The sequence below is a fragment of the Nerophis ophidion genome, linkage group LG11, assembly GCF_033978795.1.
Source record: "Nerophis ophidion isolate RoL-2023_Sa linkage group LG11, RoL_Noph_v1.0, whole genome shotgun sequence".
Taxonomy (NCBI): Eukaryota; Metazoa; Chordata; class Actinopteri; order Syngnathiformes; family Syngnathidae; genus Nerophis; species Nerophis ophidion.
This window is the reverse complement of record NC_084621.1, coordinates 31,351,109-31,377,109: the sequence shown is the minus strand read 5'-3', so window position 1 is coordinate 31,377,109 and position 26,001 is coordinate 31,351,109. Positions and strand designations below refer to the sequence as shown.

General features: G+C 37.7%; 1 protein-coding gene across 2 annotated transcripts; it reads right to left on the bottom strand.

Moving 5' to 3' along the window:
- Nucleotides 1-536: 536 nt before the first annotated feature.
- On the bottom strand, nucleotides 537-24,801 carry gtpbp10 (GTP-binding protein 10 (putative)). 2 transcript variants are annotated; one of them, XM_061915575.1, is made up of 10 exons: nucleotides 24,693-24,801; nucleotides 23,110-23,303; nucleotides 22,940-23,031; nucleotides 22,060-22,204; nucleotides 21,886-21,959; nucleotides 11,090-11,142; nucleotides 10,851-10,958; nucleotides 2,333-2,410; nucleotides 2,119-2,242; nucleotides 537-1,620 (listed from the first exon to the last, which is right to left on the bottom strand). In XM_061915575.1, exons 2-10 carry the CDS (start codon nucleotides 23,247-23,249, stop codon nucleotides 1,418-1,420), a joined length of 1,017 nt encoding a protein of 338 aa, XP_061771559.1. In that variant the 5' UTR covers nucleotides 23,250-23,303; nucleotides 24,693-24,801; the 3' UTR covers nucleotides 537-1,417. The 2 variants fall into 2 exon arrangements, with proteins under 2 accessions (XP_061771559.1, XP_061771558.1); XM_061915574.1 differs by lacking the exon at nucleotides 24,693-24,801 and adding an exon at nucleotides 24,386-24,567.
- Nucleotides 24,802-26,001: the final 1,200 nt, after the last annotated feature.

Here is a 26,001-nt window from a genome sequence, read left to right as displayed (position 1 = left end):
GGACACACAAAATTTTTTCATTCTCTGCCAATCACTTTTCCGGCACGGACGGTGTGTTTGCAAACATGGGAAAAACTAACATCAAATCCAAACCACACAAACATAAAACATTAACGTTCACTGGCTGTTACACTACAAATCAGTATACTGTTTATAGCCCATTATTTGCGCACTATTGAGTGATGTACCGAAAACTTGACCACCAAAAAAATACTTTGATCACCGAAATCCATGCTCCTGAATCCGGATGTTAACAAAACGCATGCCAATGTGACTGTCTCGAGCGTTGTCAGCATATATGCAATGTGGACATAATTTTAATACATTCCATCTACACCAGCGGACAGCTATCTACAAAATGTGCAAATATTAAGAGGACAGTGGCGTCTTTTAAGAAAAGAAACTTGAGCAGCAGTGCGAAGCAAGCGTGACGTCATGGTCACTGCGGCTCTCTTGTTTCATCAGGGACATCGAGGGACAGAAATACATTTATAATAAGAGTACATTTTATAATAACACCAGAAGAAGATGCTAGATTTGTTGCTAGTTGTTTTTAATTAACAAAAACCCCTCAAAAGTCTGGAAACTCTTGAAAAAAATTTCAATAAGTACATTGTATAAAAAGCAGCAACAATTGAAAAAAGGGCAAAGTAATTCATAATAAATGTTTTCAACAAATGTATACATTTTTTAGCTTTTTAAAGAAAATAATTTGGGAAATTGTGCAAATGACATCATGGTGACCACACCCATAACCCTGTATTTGTACCTGTTTTGTGAATGTTGTCTGTCTATCTGTGTTGGCCCTGCGATGAGATGGCGACTTGTCCAGGGTGTACCCTGCCTTCCGCCCGATTGTAGCTGAGAAAGGCGCCAGCGCCCCCCGCGACCCCGAAAGGGAATAAGCGGTAGAAAATGGATGGATGGATTGTGTATTTGGGATCCGCATGAGTCCGAACATGTAAAATCAAACTATGGTGGCCATGCAAAAATATTTATAAAACCATATTGCCTTTCTTTTTACTTTTGGGAAACGAGACGTTTGGAATTTGCTTCATTGATGTCTCGTACATGAACATGCTTTATCCGCTGTTGCCATTTCTAATAAAACCATACCTCCATAGTAGTGTATAGTTTAAAGTAATATCTGTAAGTAGACTCCATATGGGAGCGCTTAAAACTATATCAAACATGGGGAGAAGACGCAACCGAGTTGAAGTCACATAAATAAGATCGCCCACAAAACAGGACATCCTGAAGAGATGGTCAGAAAGCGCCTTGAATATAATCCATAAAAATAATCCACGCAACACCATTAAATACTATGAAGACAGCACAGAAGATTTTTAAATGTAGAAAAATAATTATAATTTGACCCCTTTAAAGGACTAATAACATGATTTTAATGTAACACTAACTACAGTGATCGCGTCAGCAGCTGCAGTCTTTCCTGACGGAAGGGCTCAGTATCCATGGCGTCTACCTCCTGGAGCGACTCCCGAATTAAACCTTTCAATCGGTCCACACCAAACCCGGTAGTAGCGGAGACAGGAACCACGTGCCTGAATGTCATGTGACCCTTTGGTATCAAGTCAGTGGGCAGCAATGTCCTGCAGTAATCTACAGGAAGACAAGCTCATTTAAAACATGATTAATATTTACAGTATATGTATAGTGATTAGAGGTGGGGGAAATCATTGATTTTTAGATGCATCGCCTTTCGGACATTGGTCATTGTAAAATCATAATCAATTATTTTTTTTACTGTACATAAAGTAATGCAGACAGTTGTAAAATTTGGCTGACTAAAGCAAGTCACTTCACCTAGAGATCTGACCATCCTTTATCTGTTCCAGTTTTGCATACATTTATTAATTCATTAATTATCGGTAATCTAATAAATGTAATGGAAATCAATTTAAATGCACTGTTTTTAAAAGTTGCAAGTAATGAAAGCTTATTTCCGGAAACCAAAAGAAATGTAAAACTGCAACATTATTTAAGGATGCATCAAATTATTTTGAATCAAATTGTAGTTTTTGAATCGTGATCGAATCATGAGGTGCCCAAAGATTCCCACCTCTAATAGTGATGGTGCGTGATAATTTAATTGTTTACATTCTGGGTTTAGTAGCTGCTCTTTTAGTTGCTCCAGGTTCTCTTCAGCATACGGCAGATCCATCTTGTTGACTATCAGTAGTGCTGGTTTGTTCACAAGCTCCTCCTTGTACAACTCTAGCTCCTGCAGTCCACAAAGAAGAGGACAGAAAGTGGACATTTTTAGTTTACACTCTAAAGACAAACACAGAAAATTTGTCTTGATGAATGTCACCTTAGTGAGAAGCTGCACCGCTTCAAAGGTCGACCTGAACGCTGTTTGACTCGCGAGCTGGAATCCGCAAACATCAACCTAAAAAAATAGAGATCAAACTTCAACATGCTCTCCCAGTATACATATACACCATATGCAGTACGAGGGTCTGCAACTTACAGCTCTTTAGTGCCGCCCTAGTGGCTTTCTGGAGCTTTTTAAAAAATTCATGAAAATGTAAAAAGATTGGGGAAAATATATATTTTCGTTATAATAGGGTTTCTGTAGGAGGACAACATGACACAAATCTCCCCATTTGTTAGAAATGCCACTGATTATATTAAACATGCTTCACTGATGAGAGTATTTGGCGAGCGCCGTTTTGTCCTATAGCGGTCACCGTAGTTTGCTTACAACAGATGTTCAACGATGTTAGAGAAAGATGTCTTTTATGCCACTCCTTTATCTAATTTGGTCCACCAAACGTTTTATGCTGTGTGTGCATGCACAAAGGTGAACTTTGTTGATCTTATTGACTTGTGTGGAGTGCTTACCAAGCATATTTTGTTAATGCATTAATGCAAGCTAATCGATGCTAACATGCTATTTAAGCTAGCTTTATGAACGTATTTCATCACTTGTAGGAATATTTGAGCTAATTTAATTTCCTATATCCTCTGTGTATTTAATTTATATCTGCATTCCTCATGATATATTATCTGTGTGCAAAATTGGCTGCATTTCTGATAGTTGTGAGCCATGTTGTTCCAGACCACAGCAAACGTAACCCAACTTGCATAGATTGTTATAAATCAATTTTGAAAAAGACAGCCGGCCACTTCCTTTAATGTGGACACAGACATCAATACCTTTGGCCATTCTAAGCCATTAATTTAGATGAGGTATGTCACCCTGAGAAGCATTAGTTTTACTGTTTTTCAATGCTGTAAAAATTGGTAGAATAAATATTACAAGTCAACATTTCTGTCAACGAAGATCTGTGTCTGCCTGCGGCACATAGTCATTTTGATAGTAGGCTAAAATACCTAATATAGACACGTATATCATGTGTTGACTTCATTATATCACTTATAGAAGACTTTTAAATTTTTGCGCCTCCAGACAGATTTATTTTTGTAGTTTTGGTCCAGTATGGCTCTTTCAACACTTTGGGTTGCCGACACCTGATCTAGTAGAACAGCAGATTACCAATATACTTTTAAAGATAGGGGTCTGGCTCGGATAGTGCCATTATGATATCATAAAATTTGCATAATCAGCAACAATTCTTATATATTCATATATTTCATTAAAAAGGCTAACAAAATGTTTTTACATATATTTAAAAAACATATTACCGTATTTCCTTGAATTGCCGCCGGGGCGCAAATTAATCATCGGCTGTCCCCTGCCCTCCCTGAAGGATTTACACAACTCCCGTTGCCTCAACAGAGCAAAAGACATTACCAAAGACAGCACACACCCTGGTCGACTTGCTACCATCAGGCAGGCGCTACAGGTGCATCAGAGCCAGAACAAACAGGCTCAGAAACAGCTTCTTTCCCAAAGCTGTCACCATGTTGAACTGTAACTTAAAATAATAATAATTCACCCCTATACAATATCATGCCCTAATATCCTACAGTGCAATACTACCCTTCGAGTGCAATACGTCCGACACTGATTGTTATTTATTACTTCGGTACTCTTGTCTTGCTCTGTATATTGTACAGTATTTTGTACTTCTTTAGTGTTTTGTATATTGTACAGGATTGCTTATTATTTTTATTGGATAGTAGTCTGTTTATTTCAATTGTTAGTTTTTCCTTTTTACCTCTTATATCATTTATTTCACCCCATATTTGTTCCCACTACCGCACCTTAAATTGGAGTCTTTAATCTCGTTATAAGCAAATATAATGACAATAAAGTTCATTCTATTCTATTCTAATTTAAAACCTCTTCTCACTCTTTCGCTTACCACAGGCTTGCGGTAAAAGTAAGCATGCGCTAATTATTTTAAAACCTCTTCTCACTCTGGCACTTACCAAAGGCATGCAGTAGACATTGTAGTGTGATGTAAGCTTGGACCTTAAATCCTACTGAATAGCTCTTAATCTTTTTCCCTTTATGCGATTTCAAATTACCGGTATTGAAATCAGCCTCTTCCATTTTGAAAATGATGACAGGGGAAGTGTCACCCGTGACGTCACAAGTTTGACCAGAAGGTAATTCTAGGCATGCGCTAATTATTTTGCGAAGCGAGTTTGACCCGGCAGTAATTCAAGGCAGGCACATACTAGATGCCCTGCGGCAATTCAGGGAAATACGGTATTAGTAATTAATATCATCATAAATGTATTTCTTATATTATATCTTATGTTTGTTGCTGCCTACTTTATTACATTATAGCACAGGCTGCAATTTGTACACTGCTAGTTTAATGAGATATATTACTCTGTCCTCCCCGAATGGTAGAATTTAGCTGGCCAAATACGGAAACGTTTTATTTATTTATTTTTTTTAAATAAGAGATGAAAAAACCAACTTGAGGTTGTTTATTGATAGTCTTAACACACATATGTTGTTCGACAACAAAAATGAATCAATGTATTATTGTGTGAATGCCACAAATTCCTGCATTACCTGGATTTACCAGGAGTTTCCCTCATCTTCAATTAAAAAAAAGAAATCCCGGAGCTTCTGGTTTTCCAATGCCTTATTTTCACATCTTGTCCCAAAGTTTTCACAGTCCACATTTTTCAAACAATTCCTACCATTCTACTATTAACACGTTCCTCTTAGTTGGGGTGGTTCTTGTACAACTTCTTGTTTTTTACGAAAATTCAGGAATTCCAAATTACCAATTCTCAATTTAAAAACTGTAATTGCGTCAATATTTTTCAACCAAATCGAAAAATTCCAACACCAACCCATTCATATAATCGAGCACAATTGTGGTATGAACTAAATTTTCAAAAAAGTGCAGTTTTCCTGAAATTCCCATATTTTCAGGATATTCACATTAAAATTATTGCATATTCAACTCTCCAATGCCCCAAATTTTGCAACATTTTTTTTTTTTACCAAATTCAGACCTTCCAACAATCCACATTTACTACTCTTCTGAGATATCGAAGGCAAAACATGTTTTCCCTTTCCCCAAATTCTTGTTTTTCTCAGAATTTCTACCCATTGAGAATAAATGGGCAATATACAAAATTCTGCATACCCCACAATTCTCATTCGATTGGAAACGTTGCACCATCCACACACTCCACTCACCTTTTTAGTTAATTAGTTTAGTTATTTTCAGTTTATTTTGAGCATCTATGAAATACACTTACATTGTAATGCATCACATATTTCCAGTTGTGTAATTACAGCACATCCAAAAAGGAGGAGGAAACAGTTTATTTAATCCTACCCCTTTTCATATCATAGCTGTTTTATCACGTCTTTGTTCTATTTGTAACAGAACAGTGAATATATATAAATGAGTAAATTAATAAACAATAAGTAAGTAAACAACTATTAAAGGCATACATAAATATTAGACAAACATATACACAATAACATTTTCATAAATACATAGTTAAATAATTTATGGTTCACCTCGGAGATAAAAAAGATTATCTAATTTTTTTCTTTGTACTATAAAAACGCTTGTAGTTTGAACAGCTTCTGAAACTGAATCATATTAGCAGAGGTGTGGACTCGAGTCACATGACTTGGACTCGGGTCAGACTCGAGTCATGAATTTGATGACTTTAGACTCGACTTGACAAAATGTAAAAAGACTTGCAACTTGACTTAGACTTTAACTTCAATGACTTGGGACTTGACTTGGACTTGAGCCTTTTGACTTGACATTACTTGCTACTTTCCACAAAACCCAACGATTAAAAAGTTATTCAGGAGCACTCCGTATCTGTCCGTGTCTGTCAGCGTGTGTGCGATGACAGTGTGCGCGCTACCTGTCAGTACAACAGCCAATCAAATTACATCCACGTTATTTTTGTCACACAGTATTCAGCCAATCAAATTGCATGAAAACCAACGTAGAAGAGCTCTCATGCAACACGCCAATGAGGAAAAATTATGCCAAAAATTGTTTCGTTAGGGTATTAAAACTACGAGTTAGTCAACAAAAAAAGAATTCCAGTATGTAAAGCTTGCGGTTCGTTCGAAGATTACAGACAGAGACGCAACAACTTCCAACTTCGTTCGACATTTGAAGATGCACAAAGAAGGGTAAGTTTTGAATGTAAGTTAACATTTTTTGGCTGAGTAACGTAACTTTTATTTGCTGTTTAGTTAAATCAGTGAGGCTATAAACTCACTAATAAGGTTATGAAAATAGACATCTTATAAGGGTACGCAGCAGAGATCTACTGCCTACTGGCGCTGACGTGACGCGGGGCCGCCATCTTGGAGTGGTGATCCCTTAAATGATCATGTTTACAGTGATTGTTATATATAATTTTCATGTATGTTGCTTCGGATAAAAACGTCTGCCAAATACTTAAACATAAACATATGAAACCTGAAAGTCTTTATATCAGCTAAAACCACAAATCTGTTTCACTGGATTCAGAATAAAAGCTAATTCTGTCTTACCCAAAAATGTTAGTATTTGAATATTGTTACTTGAAGACTTGTTCCTGGTTACAATTATACTGTTAAGACAGTATTGTCTAATACTTTGCCTAAAATGAGAATGCATCATAATCAGTGGCGGCTGGTGAATTTTGTTTTAGGTGGGGCTGAAAGTTTGTAAACCAAATACATGTAGGGGCGTCATCCTCCCCCAGAAGATTTATTTGTGATTTTCACATACAAATTGAAGATCTTTGCTCCTTCTCAACTCTGTGGTAATATTCTTTTCACAAAATACAACCATGTTAATGTTCAATCTTACTTGTGAAAAGTAATCCACCGATTCCTATTTTCAACAGTCCGGTCATTTGAGCAGGAAAACGCTGAACACCAGCCCAGCATCTTTGTTTGCTACCTGTCAACTGTCAGTTTAGGCTGCTTGCCGGCTCCTCATCACCACTTCAAGATGGCGGCCAAATTGCTCACGTGACAGCAGCCAATGCTGCGTTTACTTATGTCTATGGTTATAACGTCATTGCAAACACGACAAACTGTTGCGTCCACTGCAGTTCGCTACCTTATTCATACTTTTTGTCAAGTGATATTTTTTTTAAGCAGGGTTGCATGAGGTACCTACACATAATGTTAGGTTAGTCATTGTATCACATACAGTAACGTAACGTTATACGGTGGTCAGCAGCACCACATATTTTAGCCACCTACAAAAAGACAAACATAGTCAAATAAAGGTCAGTTAAAATGTATACTATATTAAGAATGTGTACATATTCCATAGGGCCGTGAAATCTAAAAAGTACAACTCTGTTCCTTGTTATTTTCATGTAGTTATGTTTTTCATGTGTACGCACACATCAACACACATACAGTATGAGATGAGATCAATGAGATAAGGTAAGAATAGGATAGAAACTGCTGTGGAACTAGTTACAATGCAATATACCATGGAAATACAATGTTAACACCTTTGTGCAAATAAGTACAGTTGCACTTGTTTTTTTCAAATGTGTTCATTCTGTAAAGGAATGAGTTAAATGTTTAAAATAACTGGTTAATAGTGCTATTATGAAGTGCAATGTCAGCACAGTTTTTTAAAAAAATACTAAATACATACAGCGTTTTAAAAGCATACACAATCTGTGTAAATGTATTAGTCTGTGGTTAAAAGGACTTGAAATGACTCGAAACTCAAAATGTAGGACTTGGGACTTGACTTGAGACTTTCCAGTGTTGACTTTGGACTTGACTCGGGACTTGCCTGTCTTGACTTGGGACTTGACTCGAGACTCGAGGGCAAAGACTTGAGACTTACTTGTGACTTGCAAAACAATGACTTTGTCCCACCTCTGCATATTAGTGCTTTGTTAGATTTCTTTGCTTAATGCATTCCAGAATGTAATGCCACAAACTGATATGTTAAATGTCTTTGACATAACATTTGTTGCTAACTGGCATGCTAGCATCAACATGTTAATCTGTCTATAGCATTTTCGCACAAGCACACCATTGAGTCATAACACTTGGTACCTGATGCATGCTAACAGTTAACATTTCAGTTTGACTCGTGCATATCGACGGTTCGCACGTTTTCCACGGTGGCATTCACATGTAATTCCTACCGGAATAGCACAGATTCTAGTTATACAAATGCGCATACATGCAGGAATCATGTTTATATCAAACTGTATTGTTGTATTAACAGAAAAAAAACAATATAAATTATACATGATGAAGGTTGGTAAATGCTGCTCGCTTAATGGTAAAGAATAATTGAAATTCTAACTTTAATTAGCAAAGTAAACTTGTACAAACTGTTATCAAAATATATTTAACGGCATAAAACAGCAAGTGTATTTCAGCAAACTTTGTAAAAACAAATACTGACTGCTAACTTTGTAATGTGTCCATACAACAGAATAAAATGTACATTAAACAGCCAGTGTATTTCTACATTTCTACAACGTAGAAACAAATACTGAACGCAAACTTTGTACTGTGACTGTGCGCGTGCTAACTAACTACGGAAGCCTGTTGTTCAAACTCTTCATTTTAAAATAACAGTCAATCTTTTGTGGAACATGATTGCGGGAGACAGACACACATATACCACCTGGAAGGTAAAGTGTTACTAAATTTCAAAATCTTAAAAAAGGTATTTGGCCACCTGCCTTGACTCACATATGAACTTGAAGTGCCATCCCATTCCTAACCCATAGGGTTCAATATGATGTTGGTCCACCTTTTGCAGCTAGTGTATTACAGCTTCAACTCCTCTGGGAAGGCTGTCCACAAGTTTACAGAGTGGAATTTATAGGAATTTGACCATTCTTCCAAAAGCGCATTGGTGAGGTCACACACTGATGTTGGTCAAGAAGGCCTGGCTCTCAGTCTCCGTTCTAATTCATCCCAAAGATGTTCTATCGAGTTGGTCAAGAAGGCCTGGCTCTCAGTCTCCGTTTTAATTCATCCCAAAGATGTTCTATCGAGTTCAGGTCCAGACTCTTTGCAGGCCAGTCAAGTTCATCCACACCAGACTCTGTAATCCATGTCTTTATGGACCTTGCTTTGTGCACTGGTATATGCACAATTATTATTAATATGTATGAGGATGTCCTGGTATGTGCACTGGTCATGTTGGAAAAGGAAGGGGCTCGCTCCAAACTGTTCCCACAAGTTTGGGAGCATGGAATTGTCCAAAATATTTTGGTATCCTGGAGCATTCAAAGTTCCTTTCACTGGAACGAAGGGGCCAAGCCCAACTCCTTAAAAATATCCTGGAGCATTCAAAGTTCCTTCACTGGAACTAAGGGGCCAAGCCACACTCCTGAAAAACAACTCCACCCAATAATTCCTCCTCCACCAAATTTCACACTCGGCACAATGTAGTCCAAAATGTACCGTTCGCCTGGCAACCTCCAAACCCAGACTCGACCATCAGATTGCCAGATGGAAAAGCGTGATTCATCACTCCAGGTATTGTGTCTCCACTGCTATAGAGTCCTCTAGTGACGTGCTTTATGCCACTGCATCTGACGCTTTTCATTGGACTTGGTGATGTGTGGCTTGGACGCAGCTCCTCCGCCATGGAAACCCATTCCATGAAGCTCTTTGCATACTGTACGTGGGCTAATTAGTAGGTCACATTAAGTTTGGAGCTCTGCAGCAACTGACTGTGCAGAAAGTGGGCGACCTTTTTGAACTATGAGCCCCTCTCTGTCAGTTTATGTGGCCTACAACTTCGTGGCTGAGTTGCTGCTGTTCTCAAACTCTTCCATTTTGTTCTAATAAAGCCGACAGTTGACTTAGGCATATTTGGGAGCGAGGAAATTTCACGACTAGATTTGTTGCACAGGTGGCATCCTAAGACAGTTCACTAAGCTCCTGAGAGTGGCCCATTATTTCTCAAATGTTTGTAGAAACAGGTCTCCATGCCCAAGTGCTTGATTTTATTTGGCAGGGCCAAGTAATTTGGACACCTGATTCTGAAAATTTGGATGAGTGGCAAAACACTTTTGTCAATATAGTGTATAGTTTACCCATATGAATATATGGAAAATACTGGTAGAGGATACATATCAAATATAATGTAAATCTATATCTAGTGCAATTTATACACATGCACATAAACATGTTTATTTTGTTAAGTTGCAAACAGTCTAAGAATTTTTTTTTTTTTTTTTTACAGTGGTTAACTTCTTTCTTTTTCCAATTATGTGACAAGAATGATGAAACATATACATTTATCATTAAAAACTAATTTACACCTTTTATAAGTTACACAATATCAAAAAGTTCCTTAAATTTAACAAAAGGTATCCACAATCATCAAAAGGTTGACCCTGGAATGGACTATATCATCAGCTAAATGGTGTTTGTAAACACAACTAAAAAGTTGAATCATAAATGTTGTTGTTATACAAACCACAAGGAGAAGGTACTTGGTTCTCTCCACGTGCTTAAGGAACTTGTGTCCCATTCCTTTGTTCATGTGTGCACCTTCAATCAAACCTGGGAGGTCCGCGACTGAGATCTACATGAAGAAAAAGCAAGCATAACCACACCAATACATGATGTAGTACTGACAGTAAATGCACTTATGCACTCAAACCCAAGTATGAATACACAAGTGCACCAATTAAGACAGTTTTCAGATTTTCATACCTGCTTGTGGTCGTCATATAGTAATTTACCAATCTCAGGCTGCAACGTTGTGACTGCAAAATAAAAATAATAATCACAACTGTAAAGCAAAACATGCAGTAAGTCATAACTAATACATAGCACCTGTTTATTAAGCGGTTATACACACACAACTATTCATTGCCTCTCGTTTACTTGTGACATGGTGATTTTTAAAGCTTACTTTGCAGTGAACAGGAAGTCACTTTGTGAACTTTAATACAGGGCATCTTAACAGGGGCAGCATGGTGGTAGAGGGGTTAGTGCATCTGCCTCAAAATATGAAGGTCCTGAGTAGTCCTGAGTTCAATCTTTCTGTGTGGAGTTTGCATGTTCTCCCCGTGACTGCGTGGGTTCCCTCCGGTACTCAGGCTTCCTCCCACCTCCAAAGACATGCACCTGGAGATAGGTTGATTGGCAACATTAATTTGGCCCTAGTGTGTGAATGTGAGTGTGAATGTTGTCCTATCTGTGTTGGCCCTGCGATGAGGTGGCGACTTGTCCAGGGCTTACCCCGCCTACCGCCTGAATGCAGCTGAGATAGGCTCCAGCGACTCCCCGTCAGCCCAAAAGGGACAAGCGGTAGAAAATGGATGGATGGATGGCAACTTAACAGTATTTGTGTTATTTTTTTTCACACTGTTTATTAAAGTGATGGCACAAACAGACACATTTTTCATGGCTCTCAAAATAAGTGGTTGACCATGTGATACATGTCAGAAATATGTCATAACTAAAAATAAAATTAATGAATACTTTTGCAATAACGAAAAAATACAAATGTAAAATATGTAATAACTTATAAATATAAAGAAAACATATTTATTAACATACATATAATAAGTTTAATATAAAAAAGTACATACCAAAAAGTGTAATGTAGAAAATATGTAATAAAAATAAATTATATATACCGTATTTTCCGCACTATAAGGTGCACCTAAAAACCTAAAATTTTTTCAAAAGCTGACAGTGCGCCTTGTAATCCGGAGCGCCTTATATATGGACCAATATTGAGCCACAACAGGTTTCACAACTACGGTAAGCAACCGGCGATTTCATTTTCCCCTGTAGGAGAAGAGCGCGGTGCATGCTGGGATATATGACTGCACCAGGCCGTGCCGTTTCATTTCCATTCGTGTGTTTATGTAAAGACCCCAAAATGGCTCCTATTGAGAGACATGATTTCAGGAAAGCAGGAATTGTCACTGAACTGCTAGACAACAGCAGTGACACTGACTCCATTAAGGATGTCTCGAAATAGTGCAAAGCAATAACAATATATCAATAACTCAATGTTGCGCAAACGTTAATGTCACACAACACACAAAATAAACATGTAAAACTCACTTTATTAAATTATTCCTAATCCACGAATCCCTTGAATTCTTCTTCTTCAGTGTCCGAATTAAACATGCCACAAGAGGTCTCGCAACTACGGTAATCAGCCGTCTACCTTATTTTCCCTTGTAGAAGAAGCAGCGCGCGGTGCATGCTGGGATATAGTACTGCGGGAGGCGTGCTGAGTTTAAACTCAAGGCGATCAGTCATACAGTAGAACACGGGAATAGAGCAGCAGCGAGAGAATTTAACATTAACAGCAGCGACACTGACTAGTTTAATGACGACTTCGACGAGACGAAGCCGGATGTCGTATTCGCCCAACTGTTTGATTCGAACACTGAAGAAGAAGTATTTCAGGGATTCGTGGATGAGGAATAACTTAATAAAGTGAGCTTTACATGTTTATTTTGTGTGTTGTGTTATGTGACATTGTTTGAGCAACGTTGAGTAATTGATATATTATTGCTTTGCACTATTTCGAGTGTTACTATATTGTGATTGCACTAACGTTTGATTTACCGTAACAGTAATCAGACTTCGTACGTGTTTATTGAATCGGGGGAAAATAATAAAACAGCTGTTTAATCATTTTGGGAGTGAACAGAGTTGTCAGAACGCTGGTTTGTAATCTATTAGGGACGCCGTGGAAGAGTGGCCGTGCGCAACCTGAGGGTCCCTGGTTCGATACCCACCCAGTACCAAACTCGTCACGTCCGTTGTGTCCTGAGCAAGACACTTCACCCTTGCTCCTGATGGGTGCTGGTTAGCGCCTTGCATGGCAGCTCCCTCCATCAGTGTGTGAATGTGTGTGTAAATGGGTAAATGTGGAAGTAGTATCAAAGCGTTTTGAGTACCTTGAAGGTAGAAAAGCGCTATACAAGTACAACCCATTTATCATTTATTTCTTTATAAAGTTTGACTGACCTATCTGACTGTTTTGTTGACATTCCCTTTAGCGCAGCTCCATCTAAAGAATGCATAACGTAACCCCAGCCTCTACTGTAGCATCTATTCTATGCGCCTTATAATGTGATGCGCCTTGTGTATGAACAAAATATTAAAATAGGCCATTCATTGAAGGTGCGCCTTACAGTGCGGAAAATAATGTATATATATATATATATATATATATATATATATATATATATATAATACGTAATATGTTAGAACTAAAGCTGCAGCTATCGAATATTTTAGTAATCGAGTATTCTATTGAATATCCCAATCCATTTATCGAGTATATCATATTTTTGCTTAATTAAGGTTTATACATGTTAAGATGGGCCCTCAATTATTGTGTTTGGCCTAATTGTCTTTTATTTCCTAAACGCCAGTTTTCATTATTGAAGGCTGACGTACACAGCTAAAATGCGTCCGTGGTTGACTGTGCCAATGTGTGTGTGTTAAAAAAAACATGTGCGCTCACAGGCCGCATAAACAAAGTTCTTGTCTCTCATGCGTTTTTGATGATTATACGGTGCCATTTGAACGTTTAAGTGTGTTGTAAATTATATAATTACATAGATTTAATTAGAATTTATGTAATCTTGTAACCACATTTCATGAGCAATATCCATTAATTAAGTATGTTAATACGTGCAACTAAAATAAGCACACATCAGGTTGGGGGTAAGGGTGTACAGTACCCGTTCGTTTTGCTAAAATATGAGTAAGCGCATTGAAAACGTAATGTAAAATTCTATGACCTGCATGCAAAGAACTCAGATAACCTTCCTAAGGTTATATATTGAAGCTTTATGCTATTATGTGGAAGAAAAAAATTAAGGAAGTGTACCGAGAAAAACTGGACCATGTTTTAAAGGCTTGCTACCTTGAAAATATTAGTAAAATTGGTGGAATTAATGCATGTGAGCACGTCCAATCGACAAGAGATTTATGTAAGTTGCCAAACTAGTCCTGTATCTCGTCAACAGAGTCAATTTTTATACAGGCGAGGAATTTAGCATTGCTAAGAGGGTAAAGGCTTACAGACAAACCATTTTTGAGTGGGTGAATTTTCTTTCTAAAAGGAGAAAAATTTTAGAGGTAAGAAACAGGACTTGTCACATGAAGTCACACGTGTCTCCTGGAGAAATTTGTTTCATACTAAATATATTTTGAGTCTGTATTACACTGCATTAATGTGGGAAATGTTTGAGGTATTCACAGTTATTGATCTATAAATAGGGACATTGATTTTTTTCAAAAATACTTCATGTTGTTGTAACCAGCAGCTAGCTAATGCTAGCGCTAACAGCCTACAAAAAGTTATATGTTTCAGTTTCAGTTTATTTTTAATATGCATAAGATACAATGTGATGCATCGCATATTTCAAGTTGTTTCATTACAGCTCGTCCAAAAAGGAGCAGGAAGAAGCAGATCATATTTAATCATACCCCTTTTCCTATCATAACAATTTTATCCCATTTCATTGTTCTCCGTTTGTCACAGAAAACTGAATAAATAAATAATATACCGTAATTAAGTAAACAAATATTAAATACATAATCATTATCTAAAAATAAAAGTTTCACGATCTTCATTATAATTGTTCTTTTTTGTACTTTGTGAACAATAGTATTTTGAAAAGTCTCAAATGGAATCATATTGGTGCTTTGTTTGATTTCTTTGCTTAATCCATTCCATAATGTAATTCCACATACAGATATAATAAAGATTTTAAGTGTTGTGCGTGCATTCAAATGTTTTAAATTATATTCTCCTCTAAGGTTATATTTCTCCTATTCTGTTGAGACAAATTATTGAACATTTCTGAGTAGCAAGTTATGGTTTGCTTTGTACATAATTTTAGCTGTTTGCAAATGCAAGAAGTCATTGAATTTCAATATTTTTGATTCAATAAATAAAGGGTTGGTATGTTCTCTATAACCAACATTATGTATTATTCTAATTGATCTTTTTAGTAACACCGTTAGTGAATGAAGCACACATTTGTTGTCGTTTCCTTATATTTTTACATAACTCAGATATGGAAACACAACCGAGCAGTAAAGAATACGAAGTGATTTTTTGTCGAGAACATATTTTGCTTTATTCATTATTGACAAGCTTCTTGCTACTTTATGTTGTATATTTTTTACATGAGGTTTCCAGTTTATCACACCTAAAAATGTTTTTGTTTTTTGTATCCTTTCAATGTTTATACCGTCTATTTGTGTTTGACTTTCCCCTCTAGTGTTACCAAATAGCATTATTTTAGATTTACTGAGATTCCAAGATAGTCTGTTTTTGTCAAACAATCCTTTTTAATTTGTTCATTACTTCTGTTTTTATTTGTATTAGCGTCTGTGTTCTTTCTTGAACGAAACACAGTTTTATCATCTGCAAATAACACTAACTTTAAGTCATTTCTAACTGTACAAATATAGTTTATATAAAGATTAAACAATTATAGTCCCCATGTTGATCCCTGAGGTACCCCACAAGATATTTTCAGCTCTTGACATGTGTTCGCCTATCTTCTTGTATTGCTTCCTGTCGGTTAAGTAGTGTCTTATCCAGTTTAAGACCAACCCTCTGGTGCCATACCGTTCTAATTTGTTTATTAAGATATTGTGATTGATTATGTCAAATGCTTTTGTAAAATCCATAAACACTACAGAAGCAAATGTTTTGCTATCTATTGCATTGATGAGCTCTTTCATTATTTTGATTAATGCCATTGATGTTGAAATGTTGGCTCTGTACTCGTATTGGTTGTCTGTGAGTGTTTAATTTTTATTTATGAATTGTTCAATCTGTTGTTAAACAGTTTTTCAATATTTTTTTGAAATTTTGGAAGTAGAGAAAAAGGTCTGTAGTTTGTAAAGTGGTGTTTGTCTCTAGTCTTAAAAATTGGTACGACTTTTGCTATTTCCATTTTATCTGGGAATTTGCCTGTTTGAAATTATAGGTTTCTGATATATATTAAAGGTTCTGAAATCTCTTAACCTTTTTTTATTGTTTCCATATTAATTCCTTTACAATTCAATTGAGGTCTTCGATTTAAATTTTTTCACAATATTGATTATTTCCTCTTTTCTCACACATACGAGGAACATCGAGTGGGGATTTCTGTTTTATTGTCATTGAATTCCTCAACTGACTCGGGATATGGAATGTTTTCCTCCAGAATTGATCCAATGTTCACAAACTACTTTTTGAAGCTTTCAACTAATTTATTCATCTTGTCATTTTTTACATTTCCACACAATTTTTAACAATGCTATTTAGGATGCCCCGTGTTTGTTTTTGTTCTGGTCCAATAATTGTAATATTCTTTCTTCCATGTTCGTAGTATGCCAGTTAGCTTGTTCTTATACATTTTGTACTCATTTTCTGCCTCTGTAGATCTTTGTGTTATAAATGTTCTATATAAAAAGGTATTACTCTTGTTGCAAGCATTTTTCAGTCCTTTTGTCCTCCATGGTTGTTTGTTTTTCTTTTGCTTCTTAATAAACTGTTTCAATGGACAGTGTTTGTCATAAAGCATCTAGAAAGTATTAAAAAAAAAGCTACCATATTCATCATCTACATCATTTTCACTGTATACATTGTCCCAACTTTGATCTCTCAGATCACTCTTGAAAACTTTGTTTGTTCTGTGCGTATTTTTCAAAATGTATTTTTGTTATCAATGTTGTACTTTCCGTCATAGATTATGAAAACTGGCAGAACTGATGTTAATTCCACATACAGACATAATAAAGATTTTAAGTGTTGTGCGAGCATACCACTTGTGGTATTATTATCAAAATCATTAGTAAAAATATTATGTCCTGAATTTTTGCTTTGCTTTGTGATTTTAGGATATAAACTTAGGCTATATTTTGTGTCAATACGGTCATCTATGGACTTTTTTTGTTACGGTTTAAGAGGTCAATGCTGAAGTGTCCATATAAGAAACTCATTTTTTGACTGATTTCAGTAAAAAAGTTACCTTAACCCAGTTATTAAACGTATCAATATTTGACTTAGGCGATCTATATATATTAGGGCTGGGCAACGATTAAAAATGTTAATCGAAGTTAATCGCACTATTTCTCCGATTAATCGCGATTAACTGCATTGTATACGCAAAGCCCAATAATGAATTCAAAAGTAGTGTGTAATGCACCTTTATTGGAATATTCTCCCACATGAACAAAAGCGCCAAAACATTTGTTGTGCAAACACAATTTAAATCAGTCCTTGTTAAAAAACCTATATTATAGGTAGTGGGCTGTTTTAGGGAATTTTTGATCAAATTATCCGTAGTAGCAATATTAATAATGTTGTGTTTATTCTGCGTAGTGCACTTAAAATAATTATGACCATATCTAGGAATTGATATGATGGGAATTTTCCGATTGTTTGCTTGGTGCTTTGATAAACTGAACGCATATACATGGTACTATTTGTGATGTTATGAGCCAGGGAAAAAAATAACTACCCTACCCAGCATGCAACAGGAGTGACGAGCAGGTTGTGTCGCCATGACAGCATCTTGTATGTTGTGATATGCACGCTCTGAAAGCAAACGTTAAGAACTCAGCCAACACTCCTCGTCTGCATTATTCATAAATAGACAGACAACACATATACTCTGCTGCTTCACAAGCCGCTGGATGTAGCCGGCAAAGTATTTCCATGCTAGCTAGCCGGTCTAGCAAGAACGCGTCTATCAGTCCAAAACGGCCCAATCTATCCACATCCAGAATTGTCTGGCGGTCGTAAGTGATCCCGGAGTGACCACGCTGTAAGCCAGCCATGAAATTTGCAGAATTGTCCGGTATTTTTGCCAAATGTTCCATCTTTATCAAGAGCCCCTCGAAGCCGAAGTACATCCGGGAGATGCCATCTTGTTAAGAAAAGGCGTTAACAAAATAAAAGCATGTAAACAACATACGCAAATGTGCGATAAAATAATTGTCGGCGTTAATAGATTGATGAGTTAACGTGTAATTAACACATTAATTTGCCCACCCCTAATATATATATATATATATATATATATATATATATATATATATATATATATATATATACACACAACTGGACGGGAAGTTTTGTTTTTTCAATGACATATCAATGGTGGAGTTCCCCAGGGTTTGGTCTTTGGCCCTGCACCCTTCAGCATCTACATGCTGCCGCTAGGTGACATCATACGCAAATACGGTGTTAGCTTTCACTGTTATGCTGATGACACCCAACTCTACATGCCCCTAAAGCTGACCAACACGCCGGATTGTAGTCAGCTGGAGGCGTGTCTTAATGAAATTAAACAAAGGATGTCCGCTAACTTTTTGCAACTCAACGCCAAAAAAACGGAAATGCTGATTATCGGTCCTGCTAGACACCAACCTCTATTTAATAATACAACTTTAATATTTGACAACCACACAATTAAACAAGGTGACTCAGTAAATAATCTGGGTATTATGTTCGACTCAACTCTCTTTGAGTCACACATTAAAAGCGTTACTAAAACTGCCTTCTTTCATCTCCGTAATATCGCTAAAATTTGCTCCATTTTGTCCACTAATGACGCTGAGATCCTTATCCAAGCGTTTGTTACGTTTCGCCTCGATTACTGTAACATTATTTTCGGGTCTCCCAATGTCTAGCATTAAAAAATGACAGTTAGTACAAAATGCGCCTGCTAGACTTTTGACAAGAACAAGAAAGTTTGATATTACGCCTATACCGGCTCGCCTGCACTGGCTTCCTGTGCACTTAAGATGTGACTTTAAAGTTTTACTACTTACGTATAAAACACTACACGGTTTAACTCCAGCCTATCTTGCCGATTGTATTGTACCATATGTCCCGGCAAGAAATCTGCAAACAAAGGACTCCGGCTTGTTAGTGATTCCCAGAGCCCAAAAAAAGTCTGCGGGCTATAGAGCGTTTTCCGTTCAGGTTCCTGTACTGTGGAATGCCCTACCCGTGACAGTTCGAGATGGTACCTCAGTAGAAGCATTTAAGTCTCACCTTAAAACTCATTTGTATACTCTAGCCTTTAAATAGACTCCTTTTTTAAATGATAATAAATGATAAATGGGTTGTACTTGTATAGCGCTTTTCTACCTTCAAGGTACTCAAAGCGCTTTGACACTACTTCCACATTCACCCATTCACACACACATTCACACACTGATAGAGGGAGTTGCCATGCAAGGCGCTAACCAGCACCCATCAGGAGCAAGGGTTAAGTGTCTTGCTCAGGACACAACGGACATGACGAGGTTGGTACTAGGTGGGGATTGAACCAGGGATCCTCGGGTTGCGCACGGCCACTCTTCCACTGCGCCACGCCGTCCCAGTTGATCTGCCGTTTCTTTTCTTTTTCTCCTCTGTCCCACTGGAGGGGGTCCGGTCCGGTGGCCACAGATGAGGTGCTGGCTGTCCTGAGTCGGGACCCAGGATGGACTGCTTGTCCAGAGCCGGGACCCAAGATTGACCGCTCGCCTGTGTATTTGTTGGGGACATCCCTGCGCTGCTGATCTGCCTCTGCTTGGAATGGTTTCCTGCTGGCTCCACCGTGGACGAGCCTCTCTCTGCTGTGTTGGCTCCACTTTGGACTGGACTCTCACGGTTGTGTTGGATCCACTATGGATTGAACTTTCACAGTATAATGTTAGACCCGCTCGACATCCATTGCTTTTGGTTCCCCTAGAGGGGCGGGGTTGCCCACATATGCGGTCCTCTCCAAGGTTTCTCATAGTCATCGTTGTCACCGACGTCCCACTAGGTGTGAGTTTTCCTTGCCCTTATGTGGGCTCTACCGAAGATGTCGTTGTGGTTTGTGTTGTGGTTTGTGCAGCCCTTTGAGTCACTAGTGATTTAGGGCTATATAAATAATCATTGATTGATAATATACATTCTAAGATCTTATCAATAGCTAATGAGATATTTTTTTTACCAGTTTGTAGTTTAAGTTCTTAATCACATACACAGCTACTCCCCCTCCATTCTTGTTGGTACTGTTAAAATAATTCAGTTCATATCCTTCCAGATCAAAATCCATTCCTTTTTTAGCATCCATCCATGTTTGAGATAACGATCACGTTGAAGTGTTCGTTGAATTGTTCCAAAGAATGTTTCACGTCATAGTAGTTTGCATACAAACTTCTGCTGTTTAAATGAATAATTGACAGTTTGCTGTCGATTTTAATGTTTCCATAATATTGTTTGTTTAACAAACAATTATTCCTTGTATGAAAGAAAAAAAATGGTGAAACATAATAAAACATGCCTCTTATTCAAATACAGCAGTCTGAAAATACTGTGAACACACCAACATGTGATGGCGTTGAACGTGTTGTTCGATTGTAGCATGGCTGTTATCCAGAATATTTGCTGTCCCTTTATTAGCTCACTAACTTGAGTTCCTTGGATTTGGTTTCACACTGGAAATGAGGCAAATCTCACAAGATCGTTTTCGTCCATGAAGCGATCATCACAACCATTGTAATAATGTTACAAATAAGCAATTCAGACGCCAGCAAGACCCACAATGCATCACGTTTCCACGTCCCACTTACATGCTCTATAAAAATGTCATAACCAAAAACATGCAAGTGATATTTTAAAGCAAAAAAAAATGTCTACAAACGCAAACTTTTGCGGAAAATGTAAATGCCTGCTGTTTTTGTGGTCGTGAACGCATCACTGGCTGAGCCAAGTGTGTGCGTCTTTTGGCCCAAATAAAAGTGTAAGAGTGGAGGATGCTGTCAACATGACAGAGTTTGTTTGTTGGGTGTGATTTTGGCAAAAAGTGACTACTTTAGCTAGAAATTAGTTTTGTTGCTGATGTTCTGCTGGTGTGGTTAATATCGACAGCAATCATTTTTACTCAATAAAAAAAAGGTTTATGTAAACCAGCTCTTTCTCCTCTTTAAAAAGTATCGGCAGACAATGCCAATATTTTCACTGTTGTGACCACTTGTTGTAGCCTGTCATTAGCAGAGTTGCATTTCAAAATGGTACAGAATAAAATGTTTTGTGTTTTTTGTAAAGAGTTTAGGTTAAATTTGGGATTTGGAGTTTAAGCACTGAATAGATTTTCCGTGCGCGTAGGACACGGGACACTTTGGAGGGAATAGTTCAGCTAATAATAAATATTGTCCCTTTCGTGGTGACGGGGGGTGCTGGAGCCCATCTCAGCTGCATTCGAGCGGAAGGCGGCGTACACCCTGGACAAGTCGCCACCTCATTGCAGGGCCAACACAGATAGACAACATTCACACACACATTCACACACTAGGGCCAATTTAGTGTTGCCAATCAGCCTATCCCCAGGTGCATGTCTTTGGAAGTGGGAGAAAGCCAAAATATGTAATAACTAATAACTTTAATGTAAAAAACAAAATGTAGTAGCAAATATACTTTACCCACATGCTCCCAGCTATATAAATGTAATACAATAATAACATATATAACAGGCACTTACAAGGATAATTGGCTATCTGAGGGGTGGCATTAGACAAAACTGTCAGCAGGGACGACTTGCCCGCATTTGGGAACCTGATGGTGACAAAGCAAGGTTCATAGGCCACATTTGAGTAGCGGTCTTTCACTACATCACACACACACAGACATAGACACACACCATAAATACACTTACCCAACCAGGCCCATGTCAGCGATGAGTTTGAGGTCTAATTTTATCTGCCTTGATTGGCCTTTACTGGGCAGAAAAGCAGAGGACAAAGAACCTCCGTGTCCTCCTTTGGCCACCATCAAACGATCACCCTTTGCATTAAGGTCTCCTTCAAGAAGAAAAGCAGGACAACTTGTTATCACAATAACTCTCAATGTGACAACATACAGTACAACCTCACCAAATTTTGGGGAGAAAAAAAAATCTTCCTCTAAAATGTGCACAAAAATGTCTCATGGGACTCAGGGTTACCTACACATGAGTTTTACTTTTTCTTTGTGCCATCAGAGAATGGTACCAGTGATGGCAAAGCGGAAAGGTGACATATAATCATAGAACAGAAAGGGGAAGTTATCGTTACGTAGAAAAGCGATATACATTCATGGCTGCTCAGTTCAATATGGCTGATTGAAGAAAAGAAACAATTGTAAAGTACAGTGTGTTTTGTCTTAATATGATGACACTCACTTCTTGGGCACACAAACTAACCCTATTTCTTTTTACACTTTAAGAATCGTATGACAGTAAATAAAATGTAAAAATAAGTGCAATGAAGTCAACTCAATAAGGTTACCCTTCCTCCCTCGCAACACCTCTGTCACATAACATTAAAGGGTAAGAGATTTACTTTAATCTGGTTTATTAGTTTTACACTTGACTTGACTAATGTTAAAATCTTACTTTTTTATGACTGACAATTTGACCCTGGAACAGATTACAGCGTAACCTGTTTATGTCAACGCCCCTCGGACTGATTTACGTCGACAAAAGCAGTTGACATCAAACAGAACTATGTATAAGCTAATATTGGTGATAATATTGACGGTGATAGTTATGCACCTACCAATTATCTTGCCTTTATCTGTGGTGACTGTGACACCCACTGGAACCAAAATCTCTTTGTCCATTCCGCTTTCACCTTTCAGGGAACGGACACTGTCAACATACAAAAAATTCAAAGAATAAACAACCATTATATTTGGCATACAACAGATCCTATCGTCACTAACAAACCTGCTGTTTGCTCCTACGCCGGCTAGAAACCGTTTATGAGGGTGCTTGTCTTTGATCCTCTTCAATGTCATGTTCTCTGTGGCGACCACAAAGACATTTCCACCCTGTCCTCCGTACCCCCCAAGGCGAGGCAAACCCATACCACCTGTGCCTGCGCGGACATACAGGCGGATGTTGTCCACAAAATGTCCATACTGCAAAATACAGTCAGACAAGACACTTTTAGTTTGTTATGGGACAGTGTGGCTTAGACGGTGGCGAAGCCACCAACTTCAGGGTCCCATTCCATGCCTTGGACAGACACTTCACCCACCTTACTCCCAGTCCTGCTCACAGGGGTGTATGAATGTGAACAAATGTTTGGTGGTGGTCAGAGGGCAGCCACACTTTCGTCAGTCTACCCCTGGGCAGCTGTGGCTACAAATGCAGCTTGCCACAGGTGAATGTGGAGTGAAAGAATGATAGGTTTTCACTTCTCTGTAAAGCGCTATGAGTGTCTAGAAAAGCACTTCATGTGCTATTTGGTATGGCGGTTCATCCAATTTGTTTATCTGCAAGTGACCCTTTTTTATTTTATTTTCTCTGATGAGCACATAGCAACAAATAAAGCACAAAACTAGTAAATCAATCTATTGCAGGGGTTTATTAAGTGTGGCATATCAGCTAAACAAAAATAGAGAAAAATAAATTACAGTAATTGAAAATCCGTATTTCAAAGGTGAAATTACTTATAGTTCCTGCATCATGTTTGTATACAAACGTACATTTTCAGCGCATGCCTACTAGGTCGCTTTGTGCCGGCGGTGCCGGGTGGGAGATAAGGAGGGGGAATTGAACCAAAGCATTGTGTATGTATACAGGGATAAGGTAAGGTGGGTTTTATACTGTATAACCTCAGCCGTGTTTGTGTAGAGGCAACCTAAGTTGTTAGCAAAGGAAAACAAAATGTTTTCAGAGAGCATCAAATTACATTGTCTGTGGTGACCATGAGGCTCACTGTGCAACACTTTGAGACCCCGCGTGTAGTGCTGTCGACTATTTAACCTTTTAAGTGCCTATTATGTTTTATTCTTAAAAAAATAAAATACAACGCGGCAAATAGCCTGCAAAAAACACTTCACTCATTCAGCAGTTACATTGGCTGTTTTACACAAGCTTGATGCAGTTTGCTAACTCGCTAGCAAACGGCCTCTAACCACCACTTCACCACTACTAATCTTTAGCGAAAGCTGCAAACTATAGAATCGTAGTATGTAGTCTTCCCAGCAATACTTACTTTCCGGAGGCAAACTCTACTCAGTTGAACCATGTTTGGTATGGCGGTCATGAAGTAGATAACAAGCGTGAGCTAGAAGGACAGCTGGGAGAGGTTGCAGTGTCACTGACTTTCTAAGTACCCGTTGCGACGTCATCACGTGACCACATAGCGAACTGTGTCTGGGCATTTTTAGGGGCAGACATTTCACACTAGTACGAGTGTTGGCTTTCCCGAATTATGTGAAGTGTGTCAACCAACCGTAGCACGTTAGGGTGAATTACAATGACTAACAATGGACGAGCGGTAGAACATATATGGATCTTACCGTTTTAAGCCATCGTGGGTTTTTGTTTAGATGCTACGCCCGAGCTGATTCTAACGAACCCGGAAGCCTAAGGTGGTTTGGTCAAAGAACAATATGATCGTCGTATAATGGAAGGTTGTTTTTTTTAACAGTTATCCGATTCCGAATAGAAAACACAAATCACACACTTTGAAAGTATTTATTTGAAAATTATTGTTCTTTTAATTTGTTTTTAACGTGTGGTTGGTTTCTCGCTCTTCTTCTGTTGTTATTGTTGTGTTGGATGAATCATTGAAGAGCTGAAAAGATACACTGCGCATGTGCAATATATGTCCAGACCTTTAACAGGGAATAGATACATTAGTTTTTGACTCGTTGTATTAACTTACAGTTTAAAATTTTAAAAACATAATTACATTTGTATGATGGATAAAGATCCGTTTAAATTTTTTTTCCAATTATCGAACCAAAAATCTTAAAAAGTGGATTTTTATGTTAAAGTAATTTTCAATTCCAAACAAAAAACGAATCGTACAAGGACTCCTGACCCCAAAACAAAGCGTTTTTCTTGAAGTTGCCCAGTAAACAAAAACTGAAAAACAGACCAAAGCGGATGGTTTTTCCTGGACTTTTACAAAGCTTTTGACTCGATCGAACATGAATTTATATTCAGGACACTTGAGAAATTTGGCTTTGGCAATTTTTTCCGCAAAACAATTAAGACTTTGTACTGCAATGGTAATAGTTCTATAAAGCTCAAATCTGGTACATCTCCAAGATTCGAGTTAAAATGTGGGATACGGCAAGCTTGTCCTATTTCTTCATATTTATTTCTGTTAGCCACCCAACTGTTATCGGTTCATATAAAAACTAGTCATTTAAAGGGGATTTCTGTATTAGACAGAGAAATAATTATCAGCCAACTGGCTGACGACACAACACTCTTTTTGAAAGACTCTTCTCAAATTCCCCTAGCCTTGGATGTGATTCATGTTTTTTCCTTGGCTTCTGGTCTTCGTCTAAATGTGAATAAATGTGAACTAATGGCTGTGAAGAGATGTGAAATTATGTCTGTATCTCAAATTCCAGTTAAGTATAGTATTAATTACCTAGGAATACATATCACTAAAAATCAAAACTCTAGATCGGTATTGAACTTCAATCCAATTGTTGAAAAAACTAAGAAAAGATTTAACCAATGGCTACAGAGAGATTTATCCTTAAAAGGCAGAACCTTACTTTCCAAAGCAGAAGGTATCTCCAGGCTTACGTATGCAGCTATTTCTTTAGATGTTAACCAAAAAATATGTAAAACTATTGACAAAATACT